The 17,110-nt window shown below is 43.7% G+C and overlaps 1 protein-coding gene across 3 annotated transcripts in view; it reads left to right on the top strand.

Annotated features, from left to right (window-relative positions):
* The window catches only part of DIAPH2 (diaphanous related formin 2), a 1,729,654-nt gene that overhangs the window by 368,507 nt on the left and 1,344,037 nt on the right, over positions 1 to 17,110 (top strand). For all 3 annotated transcript variants that reach the window (XM_077286525.1, XM_077286526.1, XM_077286527.1), the window contains exon 10: positions 1,081 to 1,189. In XM_077286525.1, the coding sequence (XP_077142640.1) occupies positions 1,081 to 1,189 (109 nt within the window). The remainder of the gene's footprint in view (positions 1 to 1,080; positions 1,190 to 17,110) is intronic.

The raw sequence follows: 17,110 nt of genomic DNA, 5'->3' as shown, positions 1-17,110 counted from the left end.
GCATAGCGCTCCATACAGAATAATGAGCCCCATATATTGCTCCATACAGAATAATGAGCACCATATATTGCTCAGCACAGAATAATGAGCCCCATATATTGCTTAATACAGAATAATGAGACCCATATATTGCTCCATACAGTATAATAAACCCCATATATTGCTCCATACAGTATTATGGGCACCACAAAGTGCTCCATACAGAATAATGAGCCCCATATATTGCTCCATACAGTATAATAAACCCCATATATTGCTCCATACAGTATTATGGGCACCGCATAGCGCTCCATACAGAATAATGAGCCCCATATATTGCTCCATACAGTATTATGGGCACCACATAGTGCTCCATACAGAATAATGAGCCCCATGTATTGCTTAATACGGAATAATGAGCCCCTTATATTGCTCCATACGGTATAATAAACCCCATATATTGCTCCATACAGTATTATGGGCACCACATAGCACTCGATACAGAATAATGAGCCCCAGATGATTCTCCAAACAGAATAATGGACCCCATATTATGCTCCATACAGTACATAATGGGTCCTATATGATGTTGCAGTGTATGATGGTCCTCATATAATGCTTCAAATAAATAAAAAAAAATGAAATGCTCACCTCTCCTCACTGGCCGCTGCTCTGCTCCGCTCTCCTCAGGGTCGCCATCTTCCGGCTCTCTGCACTGTGACTGCTCAGGCTGAGGGCGCACAATAGTGACCGTCAGAGCCAGAAGATGCCACAGTGCAGGAAAACGGAGAGGTGAGTATCAGAAGCGCCGGGGCCCTGAGCTGGCGGGGGGCCCACTTGCGGGAGCTGGTACCAGGCAGCCATAGCGCGCCGGTGTCCCCGACGGCATATGAGTCCCCCGCCTGCCCAGGGTCCTGCCACTTGCCCAGGTGCGGACGCCGGACCTGCACTATGTGCATGGATGAACCAACTCCTTATACTACCTGTATGCAGGCGTCCAGCAGAAGTCATCAATACACAGCGAAGCACAAAGTGATTACTCCATATCTGATATGTTCATATTGAGCATCAACTGTTATATTTTCCTTTTCTGTCTGACAGATTAGAGAAACTTCTGGAAGCGATTAGTATAGCGGCTGAAATTAGCAACAAAGAGCGTTTTACACCAATTGTGGAAGGATTAGAAAATCACGAAGCTCTTCACGTCCAGGTACTATAAAACTTTGAAATCTGACTCCACTAACCTGTGCAGATCAATGTCCTGGTCAACTATAGCAACGCGCACATAGGAGCAGTATTATAGCAGTTATATTCTTGTACATAGGTGCAGTATTATAGTAGTTATATTCTTGTACATAGGAGCAGTATTATAGTAGTTATATTCTTGTACATAGGGGCAGTATTATAGTAGTTCTATTCTTGTACATAGGAGCAGTATTATAGTAGTTATATTCTTGTACATAGGAGCAGTATTATAGTAGTTATATTCTTGTACATAGGAGCAGTATTATAGTAGTTATATTCCTGTACATAGGGGCAGTATTATAGTAGTTATATTCCTGTATATAGGGGCAGTATTATAGTAGTTATATTCTTGTACATAGGGGGCAGTATTATAGTAGTTATATTCCTGTACATAGGGGCAATATTATAGTAGTTATATTCTTGTACGTAGGAACAGTATTATAGTAGTTATATTCCTGTACATAGGGGCAGTATTATAGTAGTTATATTCTTGTACATAGGGGCAGTATTATAGTAGTTATATTCTTGTACATGGGGCAGTATTATAGTAGTTATATTCCTGTACATAGAGGGCAGTATTATAGTAGTTATATTCTTGTACATAGGGGCAGTATTATAGTAGTTATATTCCTGTACATAGGGGCAGTATTATAGTAGTTATATTCTTGTACATAGGGGCAGTATTATAGTAGTTCTATTCTTGTACATAGGAGCAGTATTATAGTAGTTATATTCTTGTACATAGGAGCAGTATTATAGTAGTTATATTCTAGTACATAGGAGCAGTATTATAGTAGTTATATTCCTGTACATAGGGGCAGTATTATAGTAGTTATATTCCTGTATATAGGGGCAGTATTATAGTAGTTATATTCTTGTACATAGGGGGCAGTATTATAGTAGTTATATTCCTGTACATAGGGGCAGTATTATAGTAGTTATATTCTTGTACGTAGGAACAGTATTATAGTAGTTATATTCCTGTACATAGGGGCAGTATTATAGTAGTTATATTCTTGTACATAGGGGCAGTATTATAGTAGTTATATTCTTGTACATAGGGGCAGTATTATAGTAGTTATATTCTTGTACATAGGGGCAGTATTATAGTAGTTATATTCTTGTACATAGATACAGTATTATAGTAGTTATATTCTTGTACATAGGGGCAGTATAATAGTAGTTATATTCCAGTACATAGGGGCAGTATTATAGTAGTTATATTCTTGTACATAGGGGGGCAGTATTATAGTAGTTATATTCTTGTACATAGGGGGCAGTATTATAGTAGTTATATTCTTGTACATAGGGGCAGTATTATAGTAGTTATAGTCTTGTACATAGGGGCAGTATTATAATAGTTATAGTCTTGTACATAGGGGTGGTATTATAGTAGTTATATTCTTGTACATAGAGGGCCGTATTATAGTAGTTATAGTCTTTTACATAGGGGCAGTATTATAGTAGTTATATTCTTGTACACATGAGCAGTATTAAAGTAGTTATATTCTTGTACATAGGGGGCAGTATTATAGTAGTTATATTCTTGTACAAAGGGACAATATTATAGAAGTTATATTCTTGTACATAGGAGCAGTATTATAGTAGTTATATTCTTGTACATAGGGAGCAATATTATAGTAGTTATATTCTTGTACATAGGACCCGTATATATAGTAGTTATATTCTTGTACATAGAGGCAGTATTATAGTAGTTATATTCTTGTACATAGGGGCAGTATTATAGTAGTTATATTCTTGTACATGGGGCAGTATTATAGTAGTTATATTCCTGTACATAGGGGGCAGTATTATAGTAGTTATATTCTTGTACATAGGGGCAGTATTATAGTAGTTATATTCCTGTACATAGGGGCAGTATTATAGTAGTTATATTCTTGTACATAGGGGCAGTATTATAGTAGTTCTATTCTTGTACATAGGAGCAGTATTATAGTAGTTATATTCTTGTACATAGGAGCAGTATTATAGTAGTTATATTCTTGTACATAGGAGCAGTATTATAGTATGTCATGGTTCCCAATGGCAAGGGAACGTCAGAGAACTTAAATAACAGACTAGCTCTTGGGTGATGGAATCTCGAGCTGACCGTGAGCTAAACCTATCACACAACTAACAGTGGCCAGGTGACGTACCTACGTTTTATCCCTAGACGCCCAGCGCCAGCCGGAGAACTAACTAACCCTATTAGAGGAAAAAACAGACCTGGCTTACCTCTAGGGAAATTCCCCCAAAAAGGAGACAGAAGCCCCCCACATATATTGACGGTGAGTTCAGAGGAAAAGACATACGCAGTATGAAGGTAGGTTCAGCAAAGCGAGGTCCGCTTACTAGATAGTAAGAAGATACAATAGGGAACTTCACGGTCAGCTGAAAACCCTATTAAAATACCATCCAGAAATTACTTTAAGACTCATGTGTCAACTCATGACACCGGAGTGGTAATTTCGGCCCACAAGAGCTTCCAGCTACAGAAACATAACATAACTGTGAACTGGAACAAAAATGCAAACAAACTTAGGACTAAGAGTCCAACTTAGCTGATAGTAGTCTAGAAGCAGGAACATGCAACAGAAAGGCTCTGGTTACATTGATGGCCGGCACTAGAATAACTGAGCAGCAAGGCTAAATAGGATACTCCCATATCCTGATGGAAACAGGTGAACAGAGAAAGTGAAGCACACAAGTCCAGTACCACCAGTGACCACCGGGGGAGCCCAAAAACCAAATTCACAACAGTACCCCCCCCCTCAAGGAGGGGGCACCGAACCCTCACAAGAACCACCAGGGCGATCAGGATGAGCCCTATGAAAGGCACGGACCAAATCAGAGGCATGAACATCAGAGGCTGTCACCCAAGAATTATCCTCCTGACCGTAGCCCTTCCACTTGACCAGATACTGAAGTTTCCGTCTGGAAACACGGGAGTCCAAGATCTTCTCCACAACGTACTCCAATTCACCCTCAACCAACACCGGAGCGGGAGGCTCAACGGAAGGCACAACCGGTACCTCATACCTGCGCAATAATGACCGATGGAAGACATTATGGATAGAAAAAGATGCCGGGAGGTCCAATCGAAAGGACACAGGGTTAAGAATCTCCAAAATCTTATACGGGCCGATGAACCGAGGCTTAAACTTAGGAGAAGAAACCCTCATAGGGACAAAACGAGAAGACAACCACACCAAGTCCCCAACACGAAGACGAGGACCAACACGACGACGGCGGTTAGCAAAATGCCGAGTCTTCTCCTGGGACAACTCCAAATTGTCCACCACCTGTCCCCAAATCCGATGCAACCTATCCACCACAGTATCCACTCCAGGACAATCCGAAGACTCCACCTGACCAGAAGAAAAGCGAGGATGAAACCCCGAATTGCAAAAGAAAGGAGAAACCAAAGTGGCAGAACTAGCCCGATTATTGAGGGCAAACTCCGCCAACGGCAAAAAGGCAACCCAGTCATCCTGATCCGCAGACACAAAACACCTCAAATAAGTCTCCAAGGTCTGATTAGTTCGCTCAGTCTGGCCATTAGTCTGAGGATGGAACGCAGACGAAAAAGACAAATCAATGCCCATCCTAGCACAGAACGCCCGCCAAAATCTAGACACGAACTGGGTCCCCCTGTCAGAAACGATATTCTCCGGAATACCATGCAAGCGAACCACATTTTGAAAAAACAGAGGAACCAACTCGGAAGAGGACGGCAACTTAGGCAAGGGCACCAAATGAACCATCTTTGAAAACCGGTCACACACCACCCAGATGACAGACATTTTCTGAGAAACAGGGAGATCAGAAATAAAATCCATAGAGATGTGAGTCCAAGGCCTCTTCTGAATAGGCAAAGATAACAACAATCCGCTAGCCCGAGAACAACAAGGTTTGGCCCGAGCACAAACATCACAAGACTGCACAAAAACTCGTACATCTCGAGACAGAGAAGGCCACCAGAAGGACCTAGCCACCAAATCCCTGGTACCAAAGATCCCGGGATGACCTGCCAACGCAGAAGAATGAACCTCCGAGATGACTCTACTGGTCCAATCATCAGGAACAAACAGTCTACCAGGCGGGCAACGATCAGGTCTATCCGCCTGAAACTCCTGCAAAGCCCGTCACAGGTCTGGGGAAACAGCAGATAATATCACCCCATCCTTAAGGATACCTGTAGGTTCAGAATCACCAGGGAAATCAGGCTCAAAACTCCTAGAAAGGGCATCCGCCTTCACATTTTTAGAACCTGGTAAGTATGAGACCACAAAATTAAACCGAGAGAAAAACAATGACCAGCGCGCCTGTCTAGGATTCAGGCGCCTGGCAGACTCAAGATAAATCAAATTCTTGTGATCGGTCAATACCACCACCTGATGTCTAGCCCCCTCAAGCCAATGACGCCACTCCTCAAAAGCCCACTTCATAGCCAAAAGCTCCCGATTACCAATATCATAATTTCGCTCGGCGGGCGAAAATTTTCGAGAAAAGAACGCACAAGGTCTCATCACGGAGCAATCGGAACTTTTCTGCGACAAGACCGCCCCAGCTCCGATCTCGGAAGCATCGACCTCAACCTGAAAAGGAAGAGTAACATCAGGCTGACGCAACACAGGGGCGGAAGAAAAGCGGCGCTTAAGCTCCCGAAAGGCCTCCACAGCAGCAGGGGACCAATCAGCAACATCAGCACCCTTTTTGGTCAAATCAGTCAAAGGTTTAGCAACATCAGAAAAACCAGTTATAAATCGACGATAAAAATTAGCAAAGCCCAAAAATTTCTGAAGGCTCTTAAGCGAAGAAGGTTGCGTCCAATCACAAATAGCCCGAACCTTGACAGGATCCATCTCAATGGAAGAGGGGGAAAAAATGTACCCCAAAAAAGAAATCTTTTGAACCCCAAAAATACACTTAGAACCCTTCACACACAAGGAATTAGCCCGCAAAACCTGAAAAACCCTCCTGACCTGTTGGACATGAGAATCCCAGTCATCCGAAAAAATCAAAATATCATCCAGATACACGATCATGAATTTATCCAAATATTCCCGGAAAATGTCATGCATAAAGGACTGAAAGACTGAAGGGGCATTTGAAAGACCAAAAGGCATTACTAAATACTCAAAATGGCCCTCGGGCGTATTAAATGCGGTTTTCCACTCATCCCCCTGCTTAATTCGCACCAAATTATACGCCCCACGGAGATCAATCTTAGAGAACCACTTAGCCCCTTTTATTCGAGCAAACAAATCAGTCAGCAGTGGCAGAGGATACTGATATCTGACTGTAATTTTATTCAAGAGTCGATAATCAATACACGGCCTCAAAGAGCCATCTTTTTTAGATACAAAGAAAAAACCGGCTCCTAAGGGAGATGAAGAAGGACGAATATGTCCCTTTTCCAGGGACTCCTTAATATATTCTCGCATAGCAGCATGTTCAGGTACAGATAGATTAAATAAACGACCCTTTGGAAATTTACTGCCCGGAATCAGATCTATGGCACAATCGCAATCTCTGTGAGGAGGTAGTGAACCAAGCTTAGGCTCCTCAAAAACATCACGATAATCAGATAAAAATTCCGGAATCTCAGAGGGAATAGATGACGAAATGGAAACCAAAGGTACGTCCCCATGAGCCCCCTGACATCCCCAGCTTAACACAGACATTGCTTTCCAGTCAAGAACTGGGTTATGAGATTGTAACCATGGCAATCCGAGCACCAAAACATCATGTAGATTGTACAACACAAGGAAGCGAATCGTCTCCTGATGGTCTGGATTCATATGCATAGTCACTTGTGTCCAGTATTGTGGTTTATTACTAGCCAATGGTGTAGAGTCAATACCCTTCAGAGGTATAGGAACTTCCAGAGGCTCTAGATCAAACCCACAGCGCCTGGCAAAGGACCAATCCATGAGACTCAAAGCGGCGCCAGAGTCGACATAGGCATCCGCGGTAATTGACGATAATGAACAAATCAAGGTCACAGACAAAATAAACTTAGACTGTAAAGTGCCAATTGAAATAGACTTATCAACCTTTTTTGTACGTTTAGAGCATGCTGATATAACATGAGTTGAATCACCACAATAGAAGCACAACCGATTTTTTCGCCTAAAATTCTGCCGTTCGCTTCTGGACAGAATTCTATCACATTGCATATTTTCTGGAGCCTTCTCAGAAGACACCGCCAAATGGTGCACAGGTTTGCGCTCCCGCAAACGCCGATCAATCTGAATAGCCATTGTCATGGACTCATTCAGACCTGTAGGCGCAGGGAACCCCACCATAACATCCTTAATGGCATCAGAGAGACCCTCTCTGAAATTCGCTGCCAGGGCGCACTCATTCCACTGAGTAAGCACAGACCATTTACGAAATTTTTGGCAGTATATTTCAGCTTCATCTTGCCCTTGAGATAGGGCCATCAAGGCTTTTTCAGCCTGAATCTCTAAGTTAGGTTCCTCATAAAGCAACCCCAAAGCCAGAAAAAACGCATCCACATTGAGCAACGCAGGATCCCCGGGTGCCAATGCAAATGCCCAGTCTTGAGGGTCACCCCGCAGCAAGGAAATTACTATCCTAACCTGCTGTGCGGGATCTCCAGCGGAGCGAGATCTCAGGGAAAGAAATAATTTACAATTATTTTTGAAATTCAGGAAACGAGATCTATCCCCGGAGAAAAATTCTGGTATAGGAATTCTAGGTTCAGATATAGGAGCATGAATAACAAAATCCTGTAAATTTTGAACCTTCGTAGCAAGATTATTCAAACCTGTAGCCGAACTCTGAGGATCCATTTTACTCAGGTGAGATCAGAGCCATTCAAGGATTAGAAGGAGAGAGAGAGGCAAAGGCTGCAATTAGAGCAGAAATGCAACTGAGTAAACTATAGAGCAAGCTCAGAAGAAAAAAAAAAAAAAATCTGTTGACTTCTTTTTCTCTCCTTTCTTCTGCCAACGGTTTTAACCCTTGGCCGGCCATACTGTCATGGTTCCCAATGGCAAGGGAACGTCAGAGAACTTAAACAACAGACTAGCTCTTGGGTGATGGAATCTCGAGCTGACCGTGAGCTAAACCTATCACACAACTAAAAGTGGCCGGGTGACGTACCTACGTTTTATCCCTAGACGCCCAGCGCCAGCCGGAGAACTAACTAACCCTATTAGAGGAAAAAACAGACCTGGCTTACCTCTAGGGAAATTCCCCCAAAAAGGAGACAGAAGCCCCCCACATATATTGACGGTGAGTTCAGAGGAAAAGACATACGCAGTATGAAGGTAGGTTCAGCAAAGCGAGGTCCGCTTACTAGATAGTAAGAAGATACAATAGGGAACTTCACGGTCAGCTGAAAACCCTATTAAAATACCATCCAGAAATTACTTTAAGACTCATGTGTCAACTCATGACACCGGAGTGGTAATTTCGGCCCACAAGAGCTTCCAGCTACAGAAACATAACATAACTGTGAACTGGAACAAAAATGCAAACAAACTTAGGACTAAGAGTCCAACTTAGCTGATAGTAGTCTAGAAGCAGGAACATGCAACAGAAAGGCTCTGGTTACATTGATGGCCGGCACTAGAATAACTGAGCAGCAAGGCTAAATAGGATACTCCCATATCCTGATGGAAACAGGTGAACAGAGAAAGTGAAGCACACAAGTCCAGTACCACCAGTGACCACCGGGGGAGCCCAAAAACCAAATTCACAACAATAGTAGTTATATTCCTGTACATAGGGGCAGTATTATAGTAGTTATATTCCTGTATATAGGGGCAGTATTATAGTAGTTATATTCTTGTACATAGGGGGCAGTATTATAGTAGTTATATTCCTGTACATAGGGGCAGTATTATAGTAGTTATATTCTTGTACGTAGGAACAGTATTATAGTAGTTATATTCCTGTACATAGGGGCAGTATTATAGTAGTTATATTCTTGTACATAGGGGCAGTATTATAGTAGTTATATTCTTGTACATGGGGCAGTATTATAGTAGTTATATTCTTGTACATAGGGGCAGTATTATAGTAGTTATATTCTTGTACATAGGGGCAGTATTATAGTAGTTATATTCTTGTACATAGATACAGTATTATAGTAGTTATATTCTTGTACATAGCGGCAGTATAATAGTAGTTATATTCCAGTACATAGGGGCAGTATTATAGTAGTTATATGCTTGTACATAGGGGGGCAGTATTATAGTAGTTATATTCTTGTACATAGGGGGCAGTATTATAGTAGTTATATTCTTGTACATAGGGGCAGTATTATAGTAGTTATAGTCTTGTACATAGGGGCAGTATTATAATAGTTATAGTCTTGTACATAGGGGTGGTATTATAGTAGTTATATTCTTGTACATAGAGGGCCGTATTATAGTAGTTATAGTCTTTTACATAGGGGGCAGTATTATAGTAGTTATAGTCTTGTACATGGGGGCAGTATTATAGTAGTTATATTCTTGTACATAGGGGGCAGTATTATAGTAGTTATATTCTTGTACATAGGGGGCAGTATTATAGTAGTTATAGTCTTGTACATGGGGGCAGTATTATAGTAGTTATATTCTTGTACAAAGGGACAATATTATAGAAGTTATATTCTTGTACATAGGAGCAGTATTATGGTAGTTATATTCTTGTACATAGGGAGCAATATTATAGTAGTTATATTCTTGTACATAGGACCCGTATTATAGTAGTTATATTCTTGTACATAGAGGCAGTATTATAGTAGTTATATTCTTGTACATAGGGGCAGTATTATAGTAGTTATATTCTTGTACATAGGAGCAGTATTGTAGTTATATTCTTGTACAATAGAGCAGTATTATAGTAGTTATATTCTTGTACATAGGGGCAGTATTTTAGTAGCTATATTCTTGTACATAGGAGCAGTATTTTTTCTTTTGGATGTCAATTTTAGTTTTATGAGTTATAGACTTTTTACTAGTATTTTGAAAGCTTAATAGTCTTATTCTAATAGCATCACCAATTTCCATGTTCTTGGCCTTTTACACAGGAAACATATTTATGAGCAGCATTCGATTGTTAAACTTGTGTCTGTTATTGGCTTCCCGACTGCTGTATATCTATTTTAGTGTTGTGTAGAACTTTGTATAACAGCCTTTTTCTGGAAAATTGGTTTGTTAACACAGCTAACGATAGTTTTGTTAGATTTTTACAAATGGCCACCTTAGCCGTGGGACATTAAGCACTGATAATGGTTGTATTCCTGAAGATTATTGCCTTTGTGCTCAGACACTTACTGCTTGCTCTGTTTAATAGCACATGTGCCGAGCTGAAAATGTTTTCAATTGTGCAGAATATCTGCTGCAAATAAGTGGCCAGAAGCCACGGAACCAATTTACCACTTCAAAAGCGATAATTGGAAGGACCAGCAAGTGACCGCGGCTGAACCGCATCTAGAGGAAGAAACTCCGCAAATTAACATTACTGGCCAGATCTATTCTTTATCTTACTTTCTTTCTTTCTGTTTTGTTCTTTGTTTCATTCTTTCTTTCTCTGTTTCTTTCTCTCCTTCCTTCTTTTCCTATTTTCTCTCTTTCTTTCTTGTTTTTCACTGTCTTTCTTTGTTCTTTCTTTTTATCTCTTTCTTTAGTTCATTCTTTCTGTCTCTCTCTCTCTTTATTTCACTCTTTGTTTCTTTTTCTTTCATTCTTTCTCTCTTTTATTACTCTTTTCCTTCTTTTTTACTGTCCTTTTTTCTTCCTTCTTTTCCTGGTCTTTACAATGGCACATTCTTTACACTGTGGCAGACACCAGAGAGATTTCCTCTCGTTGTGTCCTGGTTGTCAGTCGTGCGTGGTCTGTCCTGGCTTTTATTCTCTGGCCGTTTTCATTCACTGACAGGGAGCAGAGACCCTGAACACAACGAGGAAAAGCACAATGTGATAACGCTACAGCCGGTCTCATTGCTCAGTGATTGGGGATTCTATACATAGAGCTGAACATTCTCTAAACCTAGCACCACTGGGTCTGTGTCCTCGCTGGGGCTGCCGCCTGGGTCTCGGCTTCCTAAGCCCCCAGCAGAGTCTCGTCTTACACCTTACTCCGTACGCATCGTTCTGTAGTGTAATATTAATGAGTGCAGTCATCAGGATCAGATGTCACCATCGCCCCTTTTCCTGTAGACATCGGATGGGTCGGTGCTTCTCCTGTGTCCATTCCCGGGATTTTGGGGCGATGGTGTCTGTGTCCTGCACCCTAAATTGTTATTGATAAACTCACATAATTCATAGCAACCTAAATGAGATATGTTGTGGTAGATCGGCTCCCTTGGCTGCACATAGATGTAGACACAGGAACACTGACTCTTTAAATGTTCCACTGGTTTATTAAAAGTACTCCATAAATCAGGGCAACTTTAGCAAAAACATAACATACGGCACCGTCCTTGTCACAACGGGAATCTGTCCGCTTCAGCAACAAACAACAAAAGGTTCTACTTCCCTTACCATGAACCCACAGCTCCAGAACTTTGCGCCTCCAGGCCCACCCCACACTGAATGCTCTAGACGGCTGAGTTTGTATCCTCTGGACCCTCACACTCTACAGCTGTTCCACCAACCTAGCACTAAACATGGCTGATTAACCCATGCCAGCATTTCATGTGCTGGAGCATTCGCTGGGTTGCTACCACTGAAGCTAACACCCTTAGTGAGAAATACCCCCCTTCCAGGACATTGCCAGTGATTTTGTCACATTGATCCCCCTCTGCCCAAAGCTGGGGGTTTTGGCTCCTTCAGTCACCAAACAGGGAAGTCTACACAGGGCATCTGTGTTTCTGTGCAGTTTCCCAGGCCTGTGCTCTACATGAAGTTTAAAGTCCTGAGTTTCAACGCTTGGAAATCCATCTCTGCGTCAAGATACCATTTAGCCATCCACGCCTTCATGCCTTTAAGAAGGTTGGTCAGGGGTGCGGCTATCATGTCAAAATTCAGGATAAAACGCCAATAGTATCCTACCATTCCCAGAAATGGCTTAACCTGTTTCTTGGAGACCACTTGGGGACAATTTTGGATTACCTCTCCCTTTTTCACTTGTGGCTTTATTCAACTATGTAGCCCAAGTATTTTTCCTTCTCTTTCCTCATGGCACATCTCTTTGGGTTTATGGTAAACCCCCCGTCAACGCATCCAGCACGTCACGGACCTTCTGCAAGTGATTTCCTGCAATACATTTTGTGAGGGGCTAAGATCCGGTTCAAGGCCCTCCAAAAGATGAAGCCCAAATAAAATTATGGTATTATGAAAGCAAGTTTTAGGTGTAGAAAAGGACGCCTTGTCCTTGGCACTTTGAGAGAGAAGGATTTCCCTGTAACCTCTCGTTGGGTCCAGAATGGCTGATCCTAGCTTGTCTATGAGATGATTGACGCGGTGCACTGGATATGCATCACATTTACACACCACATTTAGTTTCCTGTGGTTGTTGCAGAAACCCCACTGTCAACCAGACTTCCGCACAAGGACAGTGGGGCTGGACCCACAGTTCCTTGACTTCTTGACTACGCCCAGGCTCACCATTTTCCTCATCTTCTTCAAAATCACCTCACGGGGTTTTTCAGGAATTCTATACAGCTTTTAGTTCACCTGCACTTGTGGTTCTGGCAGGATTTCATGATCAGCAACCTGTGTACTTCCTGGCAACTCTGTAAATGGGTCCCTGCTCTGCTACCTGCTGTTGCAGCAGGAGCTTACTTGTCTCATGTTGTGCCAGCTGTTGCTGGAGCTGCTGGCTTTGGACCAGATGCTTGATCAGCTCTTCCATTTTCTCTGACCACTGTTCCATCCCTACAGCCGCCTTCACTCAGGACATGCAGTTTGTACACAGCCGTCTCACTTGCTTCCTGGGAATCTTGTCCGCATTCTCCACCAACTGTGGTAGATCGGCTCACTTGGCTGTCTATAGAGGTAGACACAGGAACACTGTCTCTTTAAAAGTTCTACTGGTTTATTAGAAATCCTGCATAAACCAGTGCAACGTTAGCAAAAAAAAACCTGACCTACCAGGAAAACAAAACATAACATATGGCACAGTCCTCTTTGCTACGTGAATCTGCCCGCTTCAGGAACAAAGAACACAAGGTTCAGCTTTTCTTAACATGAAACCATAACTTCAGAATTTGCACCTCCAGGCCCACCCCACATTAAATGCTCTAGATGGCTGAGTATGTGTCTTGTTCACTCCTCCCACTCTACAGCTGTCCAATCAGCCTAGCACTAAACATAGCCGATTAACCCATCTCAGCTCTTAGTGTGCTGGAGTAATTTACTAGGTTGCCATCACTAAAGCTAACACCGTAGTGAAACAAATATCCCCTCCAGTGATAGTCTGCTGGGAAGCTGCTGTATCTAATCATGTACTGTGTGATGCCATCTGCTGAGCTGTGTATCTAATCCAGTCCTGTGTGATACAGTCTGCTGAGCTGTTTAGCTAATCCTGTCCTGTGTGATACTGTCTGCTGAGCTGTGTATCTAATCCTATCCTATGTGACACAATCTGCTGAGTCATGTATCTAATCCTTTCCTGTGTGATACTGTCTGCTCAGCTGGGTATCTAATCCTTTCCTGTGTGATACTGTCTGCTGAACGGTGTATCTAATCCTATCCTGTGTGACACATTATGCGGAGTCGCGTATCTTTTCCCACCCTGTGTGATACTGTCTGCTGAGCTGTGTATCTAATCCTATCCTGTGTGATACTGTCTGCTGAGCCGTATATCTAATCCTATCCTGTGTGATACTGTCTGCTGAGCCGTGTATCTAATCCTATCCTGTGTGACACATTCTGCGGAGTCGCGTATCTATTCCCACCCTGTGTGATACTGTCTGCTGAGCTGTGTATCTAATCCTATCCTGTGTGATACTGTCTGCTGAGCCGTATATCTAATCCCACCCTGTGTGATACTGTCTGCTGAGCTGTGTATCTAATCCTATCCTGTGTGATACTGTCTGCTGAGCCGTATATCTAATCCTATCCTGTGTGATACTGACTGCTGAGCTGTGTATCTATTCCCACCCTGTGTGATACAGTCTGTTGTGCCCTGGTTGCCGGTTTTGGCGCCTCGGCATCTGATCAGGCAGGATTCTGCAGACTTGTGTATCTAATCCTGGGCTGGAGAAGCCGAGGGCCCGATCACAGGAGGAATGAGATAATGGTTGAGAGGATGACTCTTCCTCGGAGGTTACGGCTGCTGACACCCCAAGACTTGTGTAATCTTTACGAGCAGATACGAGGCGCTGCGGAGGACGGCGCACTGATTGAATTTGCTTCTTCGCAGGTCAAGGTGATGATACAAGGGCAGCCATGTTCCTCCCCTGGGAATCTGCTGGCCGCCCGGATAATAATTCGCAAGATGGATACAATTGCTGCAGTGTTACAGGGCAGAGAATGTACTGATGCAGCCAAGCCTGTCGCCGTCATGTCATCAAAATGCAGGCAGCTATTTCACAAGCGCCGCCACCCTCAATCATGCATGTAAATAATAGTAATATTTCTACTGCGCAAATCACATGCAAAAATGAAATAAATAATTATAGTACCTTGAAATGGCATGTGGACATAAACGCCATCCACCGCGACAAGGTGTATCCAGTCAGAATGGTCCGTAACCCTTAGTATCTCAGCTTGTTACGTGCCATCCATCGTAACAGGGTGCACCAAATCAGGATGGTCCATACCCCTAGTATCTCACCTTGTTACCTGCCGTCCACCGTGAAAAAGTGTACCCAGACAGGACGGTCCGTACCCCTATAATCTCACCTCGCTACATGCCATCCACCGTGACAAGGTGTACCCAGACAGGATGGTCCGTACCCCTAGTAGCTCCCCTTGTTACCTGCCGTCCACCGAACAGGGTGCACCCAATCAGGATGGGCCGTACCCTTAGTATCTCACCTTGCCACGTGTCATCCACCATGACAAGGTGTACCCAGACAGGATAGTCCGTACCCCTAGTATCTCACCTTGTTACCTGCCTTCCATCGTGACAAAGTGCACCCAGCCAGGATGGGCCGTACCCCTAGTATCTCACCTTGTTACCTGCCGTCCACCGTGACAAAGTGCACCCAGCCAGGATGGGCTGTACCCTTAGTATCTCACCTCGCTACATGCTCTCCACCGCAGCAAGGTGTATTCAGTCAGAATGGTCCGTACCCTTAGTATCTCACCTTGTTACCTGTCGTCCACCGTGACAAAGTGCACCCAGCCAGGATGGGCCGTACCCTTAGTATCTCACCTCACTACGTGACATCCACCGTGACAAAGTGCACCCAGCCAGGATGGGCCGTACCCTTAGTATCTCACCTCACTACGTGACATCCACCATGACTAGGTGTACCCAGACAGGATGGTCTGTACTCTTAGTATCTCACCTTGCTACATGCCATTCACCGCAACAGGGTGCACCCAGTCAGGATGGTCCGTACCCTTAGTATCTCACATCGTTACGTGCCGTCAACCATGACAAGGTGTCAGGAATCAAGCCCATCAGCTCCTGTGCACCAGACAGCAGCTCTTCCCTCTGAGCTATTCAGCTCACTGGACAGTTCCATGCTAACCCAAATACTTTTACCTTTGTTGTTGCTGATGTCTCCACCCTGAGTTTCCTGTTAGTCACAAACCTGAGTTCCTGATTGGCTCATCCTGATTGCGCATCCTATATAAACCTGGCCTTGCTCTCCTTTCCTTGTGTGATTAGTGAGCTACCAGCCTCTAGTCAAGCTTCCTTTCACCCGCTGCTTATTCCTTCAAACGACACTGCTGTTCCTGTGTATCAACTCCTTGGCTATCCCTGACTACGCTACTTGCCAGTGCTTAGTGGTTGCAATATCACTACTCCAAACAAGGTCGGTCCATAATGCAAGGTTTACCCAGTCAGGATAGTCCGTACCCCTAGTATCTCACCTCGCTACATGCCATCCACACAACAAGGTGCACCCAGTCAGGATGGTTCGTACCACTAGTATCTCACCTCGCTACGTGCCATCCACCGTGACAAGGTTTACCCAGTCAGGATAGTCCGTACCCCTAGTAACTCACCTCGCTACATGCCATCCACACAACAAGGTGCACCCAGTCAGGATGGTCCGTACCCCTAGTATTTCAACTCGCTACATGCCATTCAGCCCTCAAAATGGTCGGGGGGTGATCAGACACCTGCCTGTGGAAATCTATATCAACTGAATGCACAGTCCAAAAAGGAAGAACTGTGCCTCTGTATGTACCAAATACGAGTACATTATGCAAAAACTAAGAAATTAGCCGGCACACCTGAGCTTTACTTTCTTGTGCACTAAAGTTGGGTACAATCCTGATTGGGTACATCTTGGCGTGGTGGGGTGGCTTTTGTGCTTGAGTGCCCCCCCGAGTCCTCGTGTTATTTCCAAGTTGTCACGATCCATTTTTCGATTTGTGGCAACTCTGGTTCCACTTTGTTTAAATGTAGCTTTTTTCCTTTCAGTCCATCGGGGGTTAATGTCAGTTCCCCCCTCCCCCCCCCCCCCTGTCGATCTGGTGTAACTGCAGTGTTGCTGGGTCACTCACACCATCCTTTAAAGGGTCACCTGATGCATCAGCTGACTGTCGGTGATAAAACAATCTTCAGTGACGAAGCCTGAGTGAGGAGCTCTCTGGGTGCAGTGGTGCTTCTGCTGGGTTAATTATCCTGGTGCCTTTATTCTGCTGTGCGGCGCTTTGCAGCAGAGAAAGCTAAGTGTTTATTCTCTTGCCCCTTTTGTGTTTGTCACTAACCCCATATGGTAATATTTGCTGTGGTGCGGCTAGTGCCCGTTCCAAGCCCGTGCACTAGCCAGGGCAGAGTTAGGTGACAGTAA

Source organism: Ranitomeya variabilis, chromosome 2 (genome assembly GCF_051348905.1).
Source record: "Ranitomeya variabilis isolate aRanVar5 chromosome 2, aRanVar5.hap1, whole genome shotgun sequence".
NCBI classification, from domain to species: Eukaryota; Metazoa; Chordata; class Amphibia; order Anura; family Dendrobatidae; genus Ranitomeya; species Ranitomeya variabilis.
Note: the sequence above shows the minus strand (reverse complement) of the source record. Positions and strands in the feature narration are given on the sequence as shown.